This window comes from Perca flavescens, chromosome 9 (assembly GCF_004354835.1).
Source record: "Perca flavescens isolate YP-PL-M2 chromosome 9, PFLA_1.0, whole genome shotgun sequence".
NCBI lineage: Eukaryota > Metazoa > Chordata > Actinopteri > Perciformes > Percidae > Perca > Perca flavescens.
In genome coordinates, this window is record NC_041339.1 from 18,900,484 (window position 1) to 18,919,747 (window position 19,264).

Consider the following 19,264-nt stretch of genomic DNA (forward strand, 5'->3'; position numbering starts at 1 on the left):
CACATAAAAAACAAAACAAAAAAAACGAGACTGAGTTAAGTAAGTGTTTGAAGGACAACAAGAATGTATTAAAGGTTAAAACCATTTACTGCAAATATTAACAGTCTATGGTTAAATCACGGGCTAAAACATTTTAAATATATATATATATATATATATAGTACAGGCCAAAAGTTTGGACACACCTTCTCATTCAATGCGTTTCCTTTTTATTTTCATGACTATTTACATTGTAGATTCTCACTGAAGGCATCAAAACTATGAATTATACACACACACACACACACACACACACACACACACACACACACACACACACACACACACACACACACACACACACACACACACACACACACACACACACACACACACACACACACACACACACACACACACACACACACACAATTCGTTGTTGCTGGTTGGACAATTTTACCGTGACGCTCCGCCCTACGTCTTCGCTCTGCTGTCCGACGTCGTATTGTTGCGACGGTGTGTCAGTTTCAGACATGGCTTCTAGATTAGAAATCAATTTTATCCGATTATTGTCCCGCTGTGAGTCTATAGCGTCGGAGAAACGAGGAGAAACGGAATGGAGGTTAGAAAAGGTAAGACGGTGCAAACACGGAGTGAATGGGGATTGTTCAGTGTTGTTTTTCGCTGACCTTCGTCAGCTAAAGTTAGCATGACAGTTGTTATTGTTAACGTTAACGTTAGCTGCTGCAGCTGCGAGCCGCTCGGTCCGTCAGCCACGTCGTCATTTTCTTCTAGATGTTACCTTCCAGGGGTGTTTACCTCTCCGACACACGTTCCACATTAACCCCATTTAACCAATGTTACAGTTGACTTGTAGAACGTTTGCTGGCTATGTTGGCTTACTCAGTCGCGTTAATATTACACAGTGCATTTCAACAGTTAACTGTAAAAATTGGTGAAGTTACTCGTCATATTCACACTTTAGCACTCAGTTTACAGTTTCTTTAGATGCATCTAGCTAATGATGCATCTAATGATGCAAAGCTAACACTAATGCAGTCTTATACAACAGGCCTGCAATAAATCCTACCTTCATGAAGGTTATAATATGTGTTGATTAAACTTTATGCAAAAGGCACAGCAGAGTGTGCACAGCTTGGCATCACTGAAGTTCATGTCTGTTTAGAACTATCTAAACAAATGTCAGCTGACGTGTACAGCCACTGTTTTTGTGTTTTCTCTCCACTAGTATGTTGGTGCCCTGGAGGAGATGCTGGTGGCTCTGAGGAAAAGCCTGAGGTAACTCTATCTCCCATTACTGTCGTGCATCTTAATGTTTTATTATTGCTCATATGTAAAACCCATGTCTATAACAACCTGTGCTTTTTACAGCAAACCCACAGCGGAAATGCTGACTGAATACACAAGAAAAGTAGATTTTCTGAAAGGACTTCTTGAGGCAGAGAAACTGGTCAGTGGCAATATTTTACAAGTTCATCATTTTCAAGATTACTGCCATTTTCCACATTATTGTCACTTTAATATTCATGGCAGTACTTTCTCCTGTTCAGACCTGTTTTTTGATCTCATGTCGTTGCTGTTCTCGTTCACAGTCTTCACCAACAGAAAAAGCTTTAGCCAATCAGTTCCTCGCCCCCGGACGAACGCCCACAATAGCCAATGAGAGGATGCCTGTCTCTAAAACTGTCCACATGCAGACGAAGGCCCGGTGTACAGGAGAGATGAGGGACGAGCTGCTTGGCACGGTAGGATGAGATGTACACGGTTGAGCTAAAATGCAGAGTGGTCAAGATAGAAGGTTCACTACTGAGATTTACACGCTGTAGAAATAAAAGCTCATGGATGACCTCTGCATTGTTTTGCTCACTACTTTCCTCGCCACTGTCGCACTAAATGCTTGCTCTTGGGGGATTTACTAGAATTGTTGGGTCCTTGTATGTTATAGAGTGTGTTCTAGAGCTACTCTATCTGTGAAGTGTCTTGAGATAACTCTTGTTATGATTTGATACTATAAATATAATTTTTAATTGAATTGATTCTGCCTCCAGATAGTAGTTCATTTACAATTTGTTCACCATTGTAAAAGTTGGACATTTTAGCACCTAGGCTGCACTGTATTTTAAAGTTTGGCTTTCCAAATGAAATACTTATGTTTGGTAGAAAAACTAGATTTAAAGAATAAATAATTAAGGCCCTGTTCTGTCCAATTCACACATTTCCTTCTTTTGTGTCATTACAGGGGGTATCAGGCAAAGGTAAGAAATAGTTTTAATTCAAAGGTATCTTAAATTCAGTATCTTGACTGAAAAATGATACTTAATATTTAAACAAGCTAATCTTCTGATTTGAGAGTGATATGATGAAGTTCTCCTCTCCTCTCTATAGGCATGTCAGAAACCGACTTGCGAAACAGAAGGTAAAGCTGCACATATTATTTCTTGTCTCAAAGAACTAATGTATACTTTATTTATTTATTTATTTATTTATCTTCACATAGGGCTGTAACAAACTGTGATTGCTACTGTAAAGTCAATGCTCGTTCCAAGCTCTGTTAAATCATAAATTCCTCCTCGCTGCCAAAAGCTTTTCAAACGATGGCAAACTAGGAACTTGTCACTTTTTTGCTGTAATTGTGCCCAAAATCAAAACGTTAACCAGGCTGTCCCGCCTTGTGCAGAGGTCTTCCTCTGGATGAGCGTCAGTCTGCTGCCGAGCTGGAGGCCGTCCTGCAGCACCATCACAACCTGCAGGAGAAACTGGCTGAGGACATGCTTCACCTGGCCCGCAACTTGAAGAACAACACCCTGGCAGCACAGAACATCATCAAACAGGACAACCAGGTAACTGACAGACAGGCACTATCACAGTATTCATCACACTGTATTGACTACATTAGGGTTACTAAAATGGAATGATGGTGGAAAAAATAATCACTTATATGAAGATGATTAAAAAAAAAAAAAAAAAAAAAAACTTTGTTGTTTTTTTTTGTTGAAATTCATGTTATTTGGAAATCGCACAATAAATACAGATGTTAAAATAGTAATTGACAACGAAATAATTGAAAGAGTCTATGTAAATAAGTTTGTCTATAAGTCTGGGTCCTCTCCGTGAACCATCACCTTATCGTGGTGGAGAGGTTTGTGTGTCTCTGTGAACCTGAGGGCTGTGTTGTCTGGAGCTTTGTGCTCCTGGTAGGGTCTCCCAAGGCAAAGTGGTCTCAGGTGAGGGGCCAGACAAAGAATGGTTCAAAAACCCCAATGAAAAAGCTAAGCAGAGATGGAGTGACCCTGCCCGGAGGAAGCCGGGGCCCCGTCTGGAGCCAGGCCCAGACGGTGGGCTCGTCGGCGAAGCGCCTGGTGGCCGGGTTTGCCACGGAGCCCGCCGGGCACAGCCCGAACAAGCTACGTGGCAACCCTCTCCATTCCATGGGCCCACCACCTGTGGGAGGAACCGTTGGGGTCGGGTGCGATGCCACATGGGTGGCAGTGAAGGTCAGGGGCCTCGACGGACCAGACCCGGGCAGCAGACGCTGGCTCTGGGGACGTGGAACGTCACCTCTCTGTGGGGGAAGGAGCCGGAACTGGTGCGGGAGGTGGAGCGCTACGGTTAGATCTGGTGGGGCTTACCTCACGCACAGTCTCGGTTCTGGAACCATACTCCTGGATAGGGGTTGGACTCTTTTCTTCTCCGGAGTTGCCCAGGGTGTGAGGCGCCGGGCGGGTGTGGGGATACTCACAAGCCCCGGCTGAGCGCCCGCTGTGTTGGAGTTTACCCGGTGGACGAGAGGGTCGCCTCCCACGCTGCGGGTTGTGGGGGAAAACTCTGACTGTTGTTTGTGCATATGCACCAAACAGGAGTTCGGAGTATTCGGCCTTCTTGGAGACCTTGACTGGAGTCCTGCATGGGGCTCCAGTGGGGGACTCCATTGTTCTGCTGGGGACTTCAACGCACACGTGGGCAATGATGGAGACACCTGAGAGGCGTGATTGGGAGGAACGGCCTCCCTGATCTAAACCAGAGTGGTTGTTTGTTGTTGGACTTCTGTGCTAGTCATGGATTGTCTATAACGAACACCATGTTCGAACATAGGGATGCTCATAAGTGTACCTGGTACCAGAGCACCCTAGGGCGAAGGTCAATGATCGATTTCATAATCGTTTCATCTGATCTGAGGCCGTATGTTTTGGACACTCGGGTGAAGAGAGGGGCAGAGCTGTCAACCGATCACCATCTGGTGGTGAGTTGGGTCAGAGGGTGGGGAAGACTCTGGACAGACCTGGTAAGCCCAAACGTGTAGTGCGGGTAAATTGGGAACGTCTGGAGGAGGCCCCTGTCCAACAGACTTTCAACTCACACCTCCGGGCGGAGCTTTTCGTGCATCCCTGTGGAGGCTGGGGGCATTGAACCCGAGTGGACAATGTTCAAAGTTTCCATTGCTGAAGCTGCAGCGAGGAGCTGTGGTCTTAGGGTCTTAGGTGCCTCAAGGGGCGGTAACCCACGAACACCGTGGTGGACAACGGTGGTCAGGGAAGCCGTCCGACTGAAGAAGGAGTCTTTTCGGGATATGTTATCCCGGAGGACTCGGAGGCAGTTGCAGGGTACCGGAGGGGCCCGAAGGGCTGCAGCCTCTGCCGTGAAAGAGGCAAAGCAGCGGGTGTGGGAGAAGTTTGGAGAAGACATGGAGAAGGACTTTCGGTCGGCACCAAAGTGCTTCTGGAAAACTGTTCGCCACCTCAGGAGGGGGCGGGGAACCATCCAAGCTGTGTACAGTAAGGATGGGACACTGTTGACCTCAACTGAGGAGGTAATAGGGCGGTGGAAGGAGCACTTTGAGGAACTCCTGAATCCGACTAATACGCCCTCTATGTTAGAGGCAGAGCTGGAGGATAATGGGGGATTGTCGTCGATTTCCCAGGCGGAAGTCACTGATGTAGTCAAACAACTACACAGTGGCAAAGCCCCGGGATTGATGAGATCCGTCCAGAAATGCTCAAGGCTCTGGGTGTGGAGGGGCTGTCCTGGTTGACACGCCTTTTCAACATTGCGTGGAAGTCTGGGGACGGTGCCAAAGGAGTGGCAGACTGGGGTGGTGGTTCCCCTTTAAAAAAGGGGGACCAGAGGGTGTGTGCCAATTATAGGGGTATCACACTTCTCAGCCTCCCTGGTAAAGTCTACTCCAAGGTGCTGGAAAGGAGGGTTCGCCAATAGTCGAACCTCGGGTTGAGGAGGAACAATGCGGATTCCGTCCTGGTCGTGGAACAACGGACCAGCTCTTCACTCTCGCAAGGATCCTGGAGGGAGCCTGGGAGTATGCCCAACCGGGTCTACATGTGTTTTGTGGATTTGGAGAAGGCGTATGACCGGGTCCCCGGGAGATACTGTGGGAGGTGCTGCGGGAGTATGGGGTGAGGGGTCTCTTCTCAGGGCCATCCAATCTCTGTACAACCAAAGCGAGAGCTGTGTCCGGGTTCTCGGTAGTAAGTCGGACTCTTTTCAGGTGAGGGTTGGCCTCCGCCAGGGCTGCGCGCTTTGTCACCAATCCTGTTTGTAGTATTTATGGACAGGATATCGAGGCGTAGTCGGGGTGGGGAGGGGTTGCAGTTTGGTGGGCTGGGGATCTCATCGCTGCTCTTTGCAGATGATGTGGTCCTGATGGCATCATCGGCCTGCGACCTTCAGCACTCACTGGATCGGTTCGCAACCGAGTGTGAAGCGGTTGGGATGAGGATCAGCACCTCTAAATCTGAGGCCATGGTTCTCAGCAGGAAACCGATGGAATGCCTTCTCCAGGTAGGGAATGAGTCCTTACCCCAAGTGAAGGAGTTCAAGTACCTTGGGGTTGTGTTCGCGAGTGAGGGACAATGGAGCGGGAGATTGGTCGGAGAATCGCGCAGCGGGTGCGGTATTGCATTCAATCTATCGCACCGTAGACGAAAAGAGAGCTTAGCCAGAAGGCAAAGCTCTCGATCTACCGGTCAGTTTTCGTTCCTACCCTCACCTATGGTCATGAAGGCTGGGTCATGACCGAAAGAACGAGATCCAGGGTACAAGCGGCTGAAATGGGTTTCCTCAGGAGGGTGGCTGGCGTCTCCCTTAGAGATGGGGTGAGAAGCTCAGTCATCCGTGAGGAGCTCGGAGAGAGCCGCTGCTCCTTTGCGTCGAAAGGAGCCAGTTGAGGTGGTTCGGGCATCTGGTAAGGATGCCCCCTGGGCGCCTCCCTAGGGAGGTGTTCCAGGCACGTCCAGCTGGGAGGAGGCCTCGGGGAAGACCCAGGACTAGGTGGAGGGATTATATCTCCAACCTGGCCTGGGAACGCCTCGGGATCCCCCAGTCGGAGCTGGTTAATGTTGCTCGGGAAAGGGAAGTTTGGGGTCCCCTGCTGGAGCTGCTCCCCCCGCGACCCGACACCGGATAAGCGGACGAAGATGGATGGATGGATGGATGGATAAGTCTGGGTGTTGTACTTGAACACATCCAATATCTGTGCATGAAGATGGCCAAGAGTAACGGTATATTGAGCAAAACCAGATGCATCTAGAACCAGGAAACACTACATGCTCATTTGACCGTATCTGTTATGTTGTGTGGAAGTTTGGAGAAACCTCTACAAGAGCACCGTACACAATATTTGTACATTGGATAATAAATCACACGGGGTATCACGAGCACACTAATCATCTGTTTTTGAATTCACCATTTTTTAATTTATGGACATTGTTAAATTTAAAACTGCACAATTCATGTTAAGAGTTAAACAAAATGATTTACCATATAACATACAAACAGTGTTGAAGAATTGAGACGGGGGAGATCTTCTAAGAGGTACATTCATGTTCAAACATCCTCTTGTTTGAACTACTCTTAAAAGCATGTGGATTTCAGTTTGGTGGGGTCCTTGACCTTGTAGAATGGTCTAAACAATGAGATCAAACAGAACCATGCTATTATATATTTATATATTATACGTACAGTTCAAAAATAGATTCAAGAAAACAATACTTGACCAATACAGAAAGGTGACTTGAATATATAAATGGGAATGTATGCACAGTGTATAGTTGTATGTTGTTTAAGTTATTGGATTATTGTATGATTTAAAATCATACAATGTATGCTGTATGTGCATATCTATTTGTTTTTTTTTTATGTAATAATATGATATTGTAGTAGGGGCAGGACTTTAGAAGCACTATGCTTCTGCCTGCTCCTTCTTTTTGTTTTTTTGATGGATTCCAGAATTGGCAAAGACCGTAATTATGTCAAAGGTGTTGTTGTGTTGAAAAGTTGCAGGTGACCGTTAGTGATGAAGGCAAGATGAGGCCGAGGCTTGTGGCTGGATGGTGGATGGGTGTTGTAGTTTTCATTAAAGAAAAAGATGTACCTAACATGTCAAAAAGAGCAAAATTAGTGTCTGTCGATTACTCGTTAACAATGTATTGTATTTTTGGTTTATTGCCCAGCTCTATGTCAGACTTCAACATTAACCAAGCCATGTTGAATTTTTGCCAATATGTTTTTATATGTCAGATATTTTCATTTTCTGTGAGAAATGTTTTTTGACACACAGTAGATGTATTTTATTTATTATTTTTTTTAAGATTATTTTTTTGGGCATTTTATTGACAGGACAGCTGAACAAATGAAAGGGGAGAGAGAGGGAGGAATGACAGCAGCAAAGGGCCACAGGTCGGAGTCAAACCCGGGCCCGCTGCGTCGAGAAGTAAACTTCTATATATGGGCGCCCGCTCCACCAACTGAGCTATCTGGGCGCCCAGTAGATGTATTTTTGAAAGTTTATTAGGTTTAAGTTGATGTTTGTGTTCCTCAGACATTTACTTCTGCTGATGCCATGCGTCTCCCCTGATTCTGTCCACAAGTGGGCGATATAAGACAAATTACATTCCCAACCAACCTATTAACCCTCTACATGAAAACCAGTTCAGCAGTCTCTGAATAAGAAAGCTGAGTTGTATGTTTAATATTTATCTGTGTGTGTGTGTGTGTTTTCTCCCTCCCAGACGCTGAGCCAGTCTATGCGTCAGGCAGACATGAACTTTGAGAAGCTGAAGACGGAGTCGGAGCGACTGGAGCAACACACCAAGAAGTCCGTTAACTGGCTGCTGTGGCTGATGCTGATCCTGGTCTCCTTCACCTTCATCAGCATGATCCTCTTCATCAGAATCTTCCCCCGACTCCGATGATGAGTGCCTACAAACCCGAACTCTTTAGTCGTACGCCCTCCTGTTTTTACAGAGCAGTAACTACATAGGCCTCATTGATTCACGCAGCTCGTCTGTATGTGTGATACAGATCCGTAGTGGTCAGAACCCCAACTACCCAGTTTGATGAACTGAAACAGTTGCACTTTTGAAACACAAATTCTTCCTCTAAACGGGCTTATGGAAGTTAAAAACATGGTTTGAAGCATCATTATTCCATTTTTTTTTCAAAATCGGATAGAACGTGAATGGAGGTCAAGAGCTTGTTGTTGGAGGGTTTATAGAATATAGTCTTAATACCCAGACAGCAGGGACTGAGCCTTAATGATTTGAATCCCTCCTCAGGTAGGCTGCTAGCCATTTAACACACGTGTGTCATTTCTCATCCACTGCGCCTAAATCATCTTTTGTAGAACAATTTGTTTTTTGCCAAACATACATCTTAAAGAGTTCTCGAACCATCCACCATCTACTGCATGCAGTTTCAACACTATATAGAATGAATTGAATATCTAAAAATGCGGAATTATAAATTGCTGTAAAAGTGCTAAAACTCGTTTTGTTACACTTTAACTGCCCCTATTTAGCATTTGAAAGCTCAAAAAATGTTTAATACATGGTTTATAACACAATACTGGTGTAAGCAGGACATTTTAAAGTGGTTGTCAACTATTCCAACTACTTCTATGAAGACATGTTATATTATTAAATTATATGTACTGAATTATCATTCATTAGAGCAGCCTCCACTTATTGTTGCCCACAGGCTTTATAGTTGTTGACAAATTAACACACCTTTTAAATCCGTCAATGACTACATTATAGTGTTATGAACCGTTTATTAAATGGTTTGACAGTGCTTATAAATGCTAAAATAAGGGGGTTAAAATGAAACGGTTCACTGAAATGAAATATTACAAATTACGAAACGTATTCCAAACATTTACATTTTTGTTATTAGTTCACCTTTCCATATATGGCCAATATCCTTGTGTTTGTGGTTGATTCCATAAATGTCCATCAGGTGGGGATATCTGTTCTGTTGCAGTGATGACTGCAGAGGTTGCTGATGTTGAAGGAAGATTTTTCTTCTCATTAAAATGACGGTAACCCCATGCATCACATTATTCAGAGCAGCTGTTTGTTCATGAGCGTAAGCTCACAAGCAATTAGTTATTATTCCAAGAAAGTATGAAAATGCTAAATTACAACCATTTCCTTTATTTAATTCTTTAGGCATAATGTGTTGTGGGAGCTGTGTATGACTTCTCCCTCATAAACTAAAATAGGAAACTGCGCCCTCTGATGTTGAAAATGTCTGATGCAGTGACTTCATGTGACCAGAGTGTGTCAGTCACATCCTGAACATGTGAACAGATAACGGCCTCAATGACCCTGACGGCCCGATCAAGCCACGAATCCTAAATTAACCCCACTACCCATTTAGAAGTGATCTGAGGACTCAATTATGGCTAAATAAAGGCAGTCGGCCACAGAAAAAGCACACAGCGACAATGTGTGACTTCTGTGCAATCTGTGTCAGCTTTTGTTCCTACGTCACTTAGCCTGATAACATTTGGGAATTGCTGCTGCAAAACTGTGTTTTTAATGCAAGCAGACGCACTGAAAAAGCTTCTAGGAGGTTAACATTCCTGATCTGTTGTCAGTCTGGCTGCCGTATAGAGGACTAGGGAGCTGACTAGCTTGTCCAGGCTTGCTTCCTGCCCCTGGCCCTTCCTCACTCCTCTCTCCCCGGCTGCTGCCCCTCCTCATGGCTGGCTGGCTGGCGGGTTGGGCCAAGGCCTGGCCTGCCTGTGTATTTTAGGATCCCTGGGGGGTATATTGCCTGCTGGAAGCCGAGGTATGCAGGCTAGAGATGTTCCCGATACCGATACCAGTATCGGTATTGGCTCCGATACTGCCTAAAACGCTGGTATCGGTATCGGGAGGTACTGGAGTTAATGCACCGATCCGATAACACGTAATAAAGCCCTAAAGAAAATCTATGTTAAAATAGATTATTTATGTTCTTTTTCTGTTATAACTGACTGTCAAAGTGGACAATAAAAGAAAGTTCATGGTGTGTTTGTTCATGTTTCACAAAGATAGATATAATATCACATCCATACAGGGATAATAGTATACAGCTGTTAAAACATAATAAAATATATGACACACTGGTATCGGATTGGTACTCGGTATTGGGCGATACACAAGTTCAGGTATCGGAATCGGTATCGGGAAGCAAAAAATGGTATCGGGCCATCTCTAATGCAGGCCACCAGGAGACCAAATGAGGTTCTGTCACTGCGGAGGATCATCATCCCTCAGTTAAATCACAGCTGTTGGCGCCTCCATTCTCAGGCCTTTGCTAATGCTCTTCTGGCTGTGTGATCCGCTCTCTGAGGCTGCAGCTACGGTACATGACTTCATCAGTAGTGTGGTTTCTCGTGTTCATTATGGTTGTATTATCCCGTTAGTTTCAGTTTAGTTTCTTACACAGAGTCCAAAGTCTGGCAAGTGTTAAGTAAGAGTTCCTATATTAAGCAAATGCCTCGAGAATTCACGAATGGCTCTTTTAACCTCTGACCCCGAAACCTGAATTGGTTCCTTCTCCCACGGTCACACTCTGAAAATAGTGTTTGACGCTCTGTGCTTGTAAATTGAGCTGGATCAATTCAGTACCATTGTATAATAAGACCCTTTATGAAGGGGTATGTTTTCGCATTAAAATATATGCTCATCTTATAAAATGGTATGTATTATTGTAGATTTAAAACTACCCAACATAGTTCAAACAAGTTACACACTAATCATCAATAATAATACCACCGTGACAGGAACAATTCTGCCATAAGTACGTTTTGCTGCGAATACTTTTGTACTTAAGTAACATTATGAATGCAGGGCTTTTACTTGTAATTGAGTATAGTGTTGGGTTGCTGCATTTAATTAAATAAAAGATCTGAAATAGCTACCAACACTGGTTATAAATGGCTAATAAATCATTTTCCAATGCTTTATAAATCAGTTATAAGTAATAATAAGAAAAACTTTTGGGTTGCCAGGTTGTTAAAAATACTATTGACTAGTTGCACCAGTTTTAGCACTTAGCCTCTAGAAATAGGCTGCAGATGATCAGGACCGAAATCCATTTATTAACAACTTTCAATTTTGATGATTAAAACCCTTTTTCAATGACTTATTAACATTTATGTGTGTGTGTGTGTGAGAGTGTGAGAGAGAGCGAGAGAGAGAGAGAATGAGTATGTTTTTAATTGGTTTGATCCTTCCAAACAGCAGAGAGCAGAGGAACAAATTGTTAAGCATGAGAGAACTTCCATCCCCTCTCAGCGCTGCGCTGGGCCTGTTAAACACTAACACTCCAGTCTTTTTAATTTAGTTTTTGGCTGCAGCTACAGTGAGGATTTAGATTGCCTACAGAGATGAAGGAGATTTTCCTTTCATTCTCTTTTTTCCATGTGCTTCCTTCATGGAGCAAAAGGGTAAAGAGGGCTTTGCTTTTTTTTTTCTTTTTGCCAAAGTTTTAAATGTGCTGTAATGTTAATGACCTAATGGGAGCGTGAAAGGCTGCACTTATGATGTGAGTGACTATCTCACACACACATACTCCGATTCATGGAAAACAGACCTGATATGCTTCTGTATTTACTCTCAGTCACTGAGGCATGGTTTGGAATTGCTCAGAATTTATACAATTTACAGTTAAATCCCCATGAGTCAATAAACGCCTTGATTTTCTTCTATTGACTGGCTGCTTTTATGGTTTAATTTTCCAGTTTTTAGTTCTTAGTTCTTACTTTTTCTTAGGTTAGACATGGAAATCCTGTCTACATCTAGATAAAGGTTAATGGACGGTTAAAACACCAGGGACAAGGATAGAAATAAATCCAATTTTATCGTTTTATCCCCAACAGAAAAATGTTGTCAGTAAACCAAAACCAACTTTGGCGGTGCAATTAACCTTTTTTTACAGAGTAGTTTTTAAGTTTACAAGGCACTACTGCATTGGTAAATTTATATTAAAACAATAAAACTTGTTTGCAGGCTTCAGCGATGATTTCAGTGGAGGGGTCTGTGTCTTGTGATCAGAGTTGCACCACTGCTGATCTCAATCTCTTAATCTCTCTTGTCTGCACAGGTGTTGTGGAAGATTCTCTGTTTTCATTTTGCCGTTACTGTTTCCCTCGACAGGACCCGCCTCACTGTGCGTGTGGGAGACTGTTTCTGTATCTCTGTCTGTCTTTGTGGTTGTGTTGTGTCTGTGGCTCTTCCTCAGTCTAATGAGGGCTCATGTCAAAGCTCTCTCACACACATATGTACAGCTGTGTTGTGGCAGCTCTCTGACTGGAGCGTTGAAGTATAGCTAAAGCACCTAGAAGGACCACTTTCACCTACTATGTCTGTGACAGCTGAAGATCCAGGTTGATTTCAGAGAAAATCCACCGAGAAGTAGAGATAAACCAAGCAGCCATAACAGCACTTCCTTTGCTGTGTGTGTTTGCGTCTGTACATGCCTGTGTGTTTTCGCCTGTGCATGCATGTATGTTTATTGCATCCCAAAGACCTGAGCCATATGTCATTCTCTGCAGCCCCCTATTGCCCCCCTATTACTCGCAGCCTAGTGTCAACATGTGGGTTAATGCACTGAACCTTTCAGCCTATTTGTCTGAAAGAGTCCCCAGTGAAAGAAAAAAAAACCTTCCTGCTGGTTTCTGCTGAGCTCTTTGATGTATAGAGCCTATAGGCTCTGTAGGCCTGTAGGTAGTGCTGCTGCTGAGAGGCTTAATTTATTGGTTCTTTGCTCCTTCACCTTTTAGTGATTCAGGATCTCCCAGCGGGCAGGAATGAAGACCGCGGCTGTTGCTGGTACTACAGGAGGCTTTGTGGCTTGATACTAAGAAGCAAAGCGTGTCTTACCTCTTAATTGACCAAAGGACAGCAGACTTAAAGGGATACGCCACAGTTTGTTGAAATAGGGCTTATTACGGTCTCCCCTAGCTGTAGATAGGTGGGCCAACGCATTTTTTGTGCATGCATTGTTTTAGTCCAGTGCAACACCGGCAGCGCCGCCGCTAGTTAGCTTAGCGTAGTGAATGGAATCCTATGTTGCCGGTTAGCATGTTGTGAGTAAAAGTGAGCCAACAAAAGACAAAAAAATAACCTAATTACTTGCACTGAGACAAAAAATGCATTGGCCCACCTATCTACAGCCAGGGTAGACCGTGATAAACCCTATTTCAACAAACAGTGGCGTATTCCTTTAAAGGAATAGTGTTCAACATTTGGGGGAAATATATAACATATAATAATATTTGCTTTCTTGCCAAGAATGTGATGCCTGTGCAGTAAATATTTAGTTGGAGTCAGATAGCTGAAGACTGAAAACAAGGGGAAACAGCTAGCCTGGCTTTGTCCAGCATCTCTGAAGCTCACTGATTAACATGTTTTGTCTCGTTTGTTTAATCTGTACAAAACTGAAGTGTAAAAGTGACAATTTTGCAGTTTAGGGTTTTTGCAAGGCAGCAGAGACTCCATGAAGTTAATTCTCTTGAACCAAGAAATAGTCTGCCACATAATCTCAATTTTTACACTTTAGAGCTGCAATGATCAGAAAAACAACTGGCAACTATTTCTGATTCACAGGTTATTTTAAGCAATAATTCCACACACACATTCCCTGGCTCCAGCTTCTCACATGTCAGTATTTGCTGCTTTTGTCTACTTTATATTATACAAAACAAAATAGTTTGGGGTTTTGAACTGTTGTTTGGACAAAACAAGTCATCCGAAGACATCACCTGTGTCTTGTGTTTCGTGTGAAACGTATTTCCTAAGATGTCCAACTATTCCTGGTGTTTAAAACTAGAATTGTGACTGAGATAAGAAGGTGCAGGTGTCTTGGATGCAGCACTTGTTTTTCTCTATAGTCTGAAGCCTTGGGCTGGGAATCGCTACTCAGACAAGGACAAAGCCTTGAGGTAATAACTGTCAACGATGCACTGTAAAGGTGCTGTGGACAGTATGAAGCGGGAGCAGTTGGGGCTTTGGGCTCCACCTGAGGCTGGAGCCATGACTAGGATGTGTCCTGGAGGATGAGGGGTGAAGGGTGTGAGGTAATGTGTTGTTTAACAAAAGTGATAAGTTGGAACCAGGCACACCTCTCCTGGGCCTCCTCATCGTTCTCCCCCAGGAGGCCCCAAGCTGCCACAGCAGGTGCAGGGCCCCTCCTAGAACAAGGGAGGCTTCTCAAGGTAGCAGATTAGGGGTGTGTGTGTGTGTGTGTGTGTGTGTGTGTGTGTGTGTGTGTGTGTGTGTGTGTGTGTGTGTGTGTGTGTGTGTGTGTGTGTGTGTGTGTGTGTGTGTGTGTGTGTGTGTGTGTGTGTGTGTGTGTGTGTGTGTGTGTGTGTGTGTGTGTAAAATACTGTGTTGATAAAAGAACTGGATCCCTGGCTAAGTTGTTATTTGTGCGGTTGTTTGAGGACAAGGTTTTTTTCAAGGGTAGTTTCACCATCATTCATCACATGTTTTGTCCAGTAAGTTGGTATGTCAAGGCCAACCAAATGGACCTTGATTCATTACAAATATAAAAGTGCTACATTTTGGTAAAAGAAAATCTTCTCCAAGGTTTCCTGCAACATTTTGCTTTCTCAGTGTAGCCTCTGAGAAAATGCAGCCCAAAAAGAGAATGTTAGTATTTCAATATCTTGAGATTCTTACTCTGCTGCAAAGACTATTGACTATACTTTTTAAATGTAACATATTGTGTTCGGCCATATTTTATATCCTTTTTGTGCGTGCAATAATCCTTCCCCAACATTGGTAGACAATGCTGTCCTCTCAAATCCATCATATTCCAACCAATCCAGATCAATAGTGATGCTGCTTGTTCGGTTGTCAGACTCCAGCTCTTTGCACTTAACTATTGATTTTTTTCTTCCTCTGTTTCTTCGGCCTTGTTAGGGGAAGATGGGGTAAGAGGATGCTTACAATAGTGAGCATCTTCAGCGATAGAAAAGGTCTTCTGTAGGCGCTCGTGGGCTACTGAGAACCAGTGAGACAAAAACGGATAAGTAGGAATATGGAATGTTTTTTTTTTTTTTTTTTTGGTAGGCTCAACCCTGGGCTCACGGCACTGTGCTTTTCAAGTGCAATATAAAACCATTCATATATGAATGAACGGCCTTACTCCTCCTGCAGGGCGAGGATGTTTGACTTGCAGGATACAGTTGGCTGCAAAAGGCTGTTGTATTATTGGAAACCCCTGAAATATGACTGAAGCATAGATAAAACTGTAGAAGAGTGAAGAGTAGATTTATACAATAGCCAATACAGGCTCATGAACAGGAATGTAGCTAAGTACATTTACTCAAGTGCAATTTTGAGGTACTTTATACTTACATTTCAGAGGAAAATATTGTACTTTTTACTCTGCTTCATTTATTACATATTTAGCAGATTAAGATTTTACCAATAAAAATTATAAACAGTTTATAGAATATGATGCATTGTAACAGATTGAAATACCTAGCAGTAAATAATATACAACATTAAAATGCTTCTTTCACATTAATACACATCAGTAACAATAATCCCAAAATATAACAATATAACAATCACAATCATGTTTGACTGCATTACAAATACTGTTTTGATACCTTAGGTACATTTTGCTGATAATACTGTATCAAGTAGAATATGACTGCAGTATTTTTTAAACTGTTGCATAAGAAAGAAATCGGAATACTACTTCCACTGCTGCTGATGGATAACACACCCCCAGGACAAACTCTTTACACTGAGCTCCTCAGCTGGTCAGGTGTCATTAGCAGGTTTGGATGCTTTACAGAGTCGTTAGTTTTTTTTGCACAGCCTGGTGTAAAAATTGCACTTTTTAGTAAATGTCACGCTGGCCTCGACAACTGCTGCTGTAACAGATACTGATATAGTATTCTCTCTCCTTTGTTATTTATCTGTATTGACAACTTCTTTCCCAATTTCACCTCTCCCTATCCTTCTTCACCCTCTCCTCTCCTCCTCTCTGCCTCGATCCATCTCACACTGCAGCATGATGAGAAGAGAAACGTGTAGCTGAATAAAACATCACAGCACCAGGGGGAAAGGTTGGGGGAAACCTTGACCTGCAGTTGTAATGCTTAAGATCAGCATTGGAGTTATTATTATTATTATTATTATTATATGTTTCGTTTTTTTACAATTTAGTAGCTCAGACATCTTTTGGCTAAACCCTCTCCATAGCTGCTGCAAGTCAGTGGACTAATTTAGGCACAAACTATGCTGTTGCTAAAGGACACATTGATTTTGTATTGAGTGATTTTTCATTGCCTTCTAGATTTTCCTTTTTTATGCTGCAAATAGGAAGACAAAATCTGCTCCGGTAACTTTTGAGTCTTGAATCTGATCTCCCTGTTGTCTGAGCGGCAGGCAGGTGATAGGGCATTGAAGAAGACTGTCTGTCAGAGCTATTGATCAGAGTTCAGCATACAGCAACAATCAGCAAAACAACTCCAAACACACAGGAAATCCAATACAGCTGAACATGACAGAAGACACAAGACTAAAGAGAGTTGAAGAGCACAGTCAAAAGTTTACATTTACTTGTAAGGGGCATGTGTGTTATGACAGTATTGGGATTATTGTTATTTTTTATAATAATTTCTTCTGAAAATATAAAAAAATCACATAATATTTGGTTGTATGCCTCTTAGCACTTTTCACCATCAACAATCTTCTGGCAAAATTCTGCTCCTGTTGGAAGAATTGGTGCAGTTCAGCCAAATGTGTTGGTTTTCTTGTATGGACTTGTCTTTGTTAGGGCAGTCCACATATTTTTAGTGGGGTTGAGTTCAGAATAATTATGATTTCCGACTCCAAAAGCATAATGATAGCTTGATTTAGCAATCCTAAAACCACCCAATTGTGAGATTTAACTTTCTAGCTAATGGTTTGATTTTGCCCTAAAGAATTCTGAGGTAATCTTCCTACTCCGCGGGCAGCAACACAGCCACATTCTTAATAGAAGCTACAGTGTCCTCAGGGTTGAATGCCTCACCCTTCTTCCTCCAAACATACCTGCTGTCATTGTGGCCAAATAACTCCATCTTTGATACATCTGACAAACAAAACTGTCTTCCAGAAGGTTTTTAGTCATTAGACCAAATAAGATGTTGGACGGTCAGATAAGGAATAAATCTGAAACAGCATAGATGCAACAAATAAAATGGGTGTAGTTCTTAACTTTCAAGAGTCAGCTGACATGTTTTAGCCACACTAGCAGCCTGCCTTTGGGGATGACAATGTTGGTCAGTCAGTTGGCCCACCACTTTGCTCCAGACTGAAATACATAACTATTACTATTGGATGGATTGCCATGACAATTTGTACAGACATTCATGATCCCCAGATATGACTTTGGTGATCGCCTGTCTTTTCTTATAGCACCATCATCAGATCAAAATTATAATTTGCCCAATACCTGGTTTATGACCAAATACCTACTAAACTAATGACCTTCCAATCAGCCTGTGTTTAGTGCTAAATGCTAAAAGTGCAAATGCTAACACACTAAACAAAGGTAGTGAACATGGTAAACATTATTCCTGCTAAACGCTACTGTTAGCATTTAACTAAGTACTATTCTTGCATTGCCAGACCTTCCTTCACAGCGCTGCTGCGGAGGGTCTGGCTAGTCCACAGAGCATTCCGGGATGGGAGAAAAACGTGCTCTGGTTTATTGGCATTTCTTTAAACCAGTCACAATTGTCTTGGGTGGTGCTAAGCACCAGGCGGAGCCACGGGGCCGCTGCAAAATCAAGGGGGTAAGCCTCTCCCCGGAACACGTAGCTTCTATGTCGCCATTTTTATGCTACCAAGCCATCACCTCCTGTTAGCATTCCATTGACTCCCATTCATTTTGGCCCCACTTTGACAGCGAATAACTTTACATCTGAAGCGTTTAAAGACTATTTGTCCATTGTTTATTTCTAAAGAAACACAACAATGTATAAAAGGCTCCATTACTTTGTACCTCACGTTATGGCTCCATAGCAGACGTTTTTGTAAAAATAGGCTAACGATTGTGTCATAACCACGCAACTTACTGTCGCACAGTAGATAAATTACCATACAGTACGGAAGCTTGCAGGCAGTTTCAACTCACATGAGCAGTTTAAGTTTAATTGCTAATGTTACCGAGCATTTTAGTTAGCAATAATTATCCTGTGCCTATGTTATCTCCTTACATATACCTATGCTCTCCATCTCTGCAAGATTGGGAATGACTGAGATTTCTCTTGGCACAGCTACTAAGACTTACAACTTTCAGACAGGTTGCTCACTTCACATTTACATCGTCTCTCTCAGTTGGACGCTGCGCAGTAACGCTCAGCACTCACCGGAAAAGTGCTTCCAATATCCTTCACTGGTCTCCGTCCAGAGCAACGGGATCTGTTGGTCCATTTTATATATGTCTATGTGTAAAATAGCCTCGGGAAGGAACTTGTTTTGGTGGAACGTGTACATTCAAAAGTTGTTTTAGTCGTGCAACAGAAAACTCAGATTGGACAGATAGTCTAGCTAGCTGTCTGGATTTACCCTGCAGAGATCTGAGGAGCAGTTAACAATAGTCCTCAGAAATCGACCGGTGTTTAAAATTACAACACAAAGAAAGCAGACGTTAACGTTAATGTTAATGGCCAAATTTCCGGCGGTACAGCAACAATCCCCGTAGTGGAACGTCATGGATATAGACTAGCTAAGTACAGCCTCACAGAGCCGTTAGCATGGCTGTAGACTTGTAATCTTGTTTGTTTGTCGTAGAACTCACTTGATTGGGTGTGTGTACCTGTGTTCCAGCAGCTTCTACATTATTGCAGACTTGTTTTTATGGTGAGACTTGGATTACATCTGACCATCCACTGTCTCTCAGCAAAGTGTGACTGTTTGGGTTTTTTTCCAGACCTTAGCAAAGAAACCACTGTTCCCAGTACTCAGTTGTTGAT

At 43.0% G+C, this 19,264-nt stretch overlaps 1 protein-coding gene across 1 annotated transcript; it reads left to right on the plus strand.

The window, feature by feature from the left end:
- Positions 1-438: 438 nt before the first annotated feature.
- On the plus strand, positions 439-9,728 carry use1 (unconventional SNARE in the ER 1 homolog (S. cerevisiae)). The gene is made up of 8 exons (XM_028587615.1): positions 439-611; positions 1,229-1,278; positions 1,372-1,450; positions 1,593-1,745; positions 2,240-2,255; positions 2,386-2,416; positions 2,678-2,840; positions 8,022-9,728. The coding sequence occupies exons 1-8, from the start codon at positions 513-515 to the stop codon at positions 8,202-8,204; spliced, it is 774 nt and encodes a 257-aa protein (XP_028443416.1). The 5' UTR covers positions 439-512; the 3' UTR covers positions 8,205-9,728.
- The last annotated feature ends 9,536 nt before the right edge of the window (positions 9,729-19,264 follow it).

What these genes read in the sequence shown, in the direction of transcription:
- use1 (XM_028587615.1), top strand. Translation starts at nt 513, where the DNA reads ATGGCTTCTAGATTAGAAATCAATTTTATCCGATTATTGTCCCGCTGT. An exon ending in ACCGACTTGCGAAACAGAAG is followed by an intron (nt 2,417 to 2,677) that starts GTAAAGCTGCAC and finishes CGCCTTGTGCAG; the next exon opens with AGGTCTTCCTCTGGATGAGC. An exon ending in TCATCAAACAGGACAACCAG is followed by an intron (nt 2,841 to 8,021) that starts GTAACTGACAGA and finishes TCTCCCTCCCAG; the next exon opens with ACGCTGAGCCAGTCTATGCG.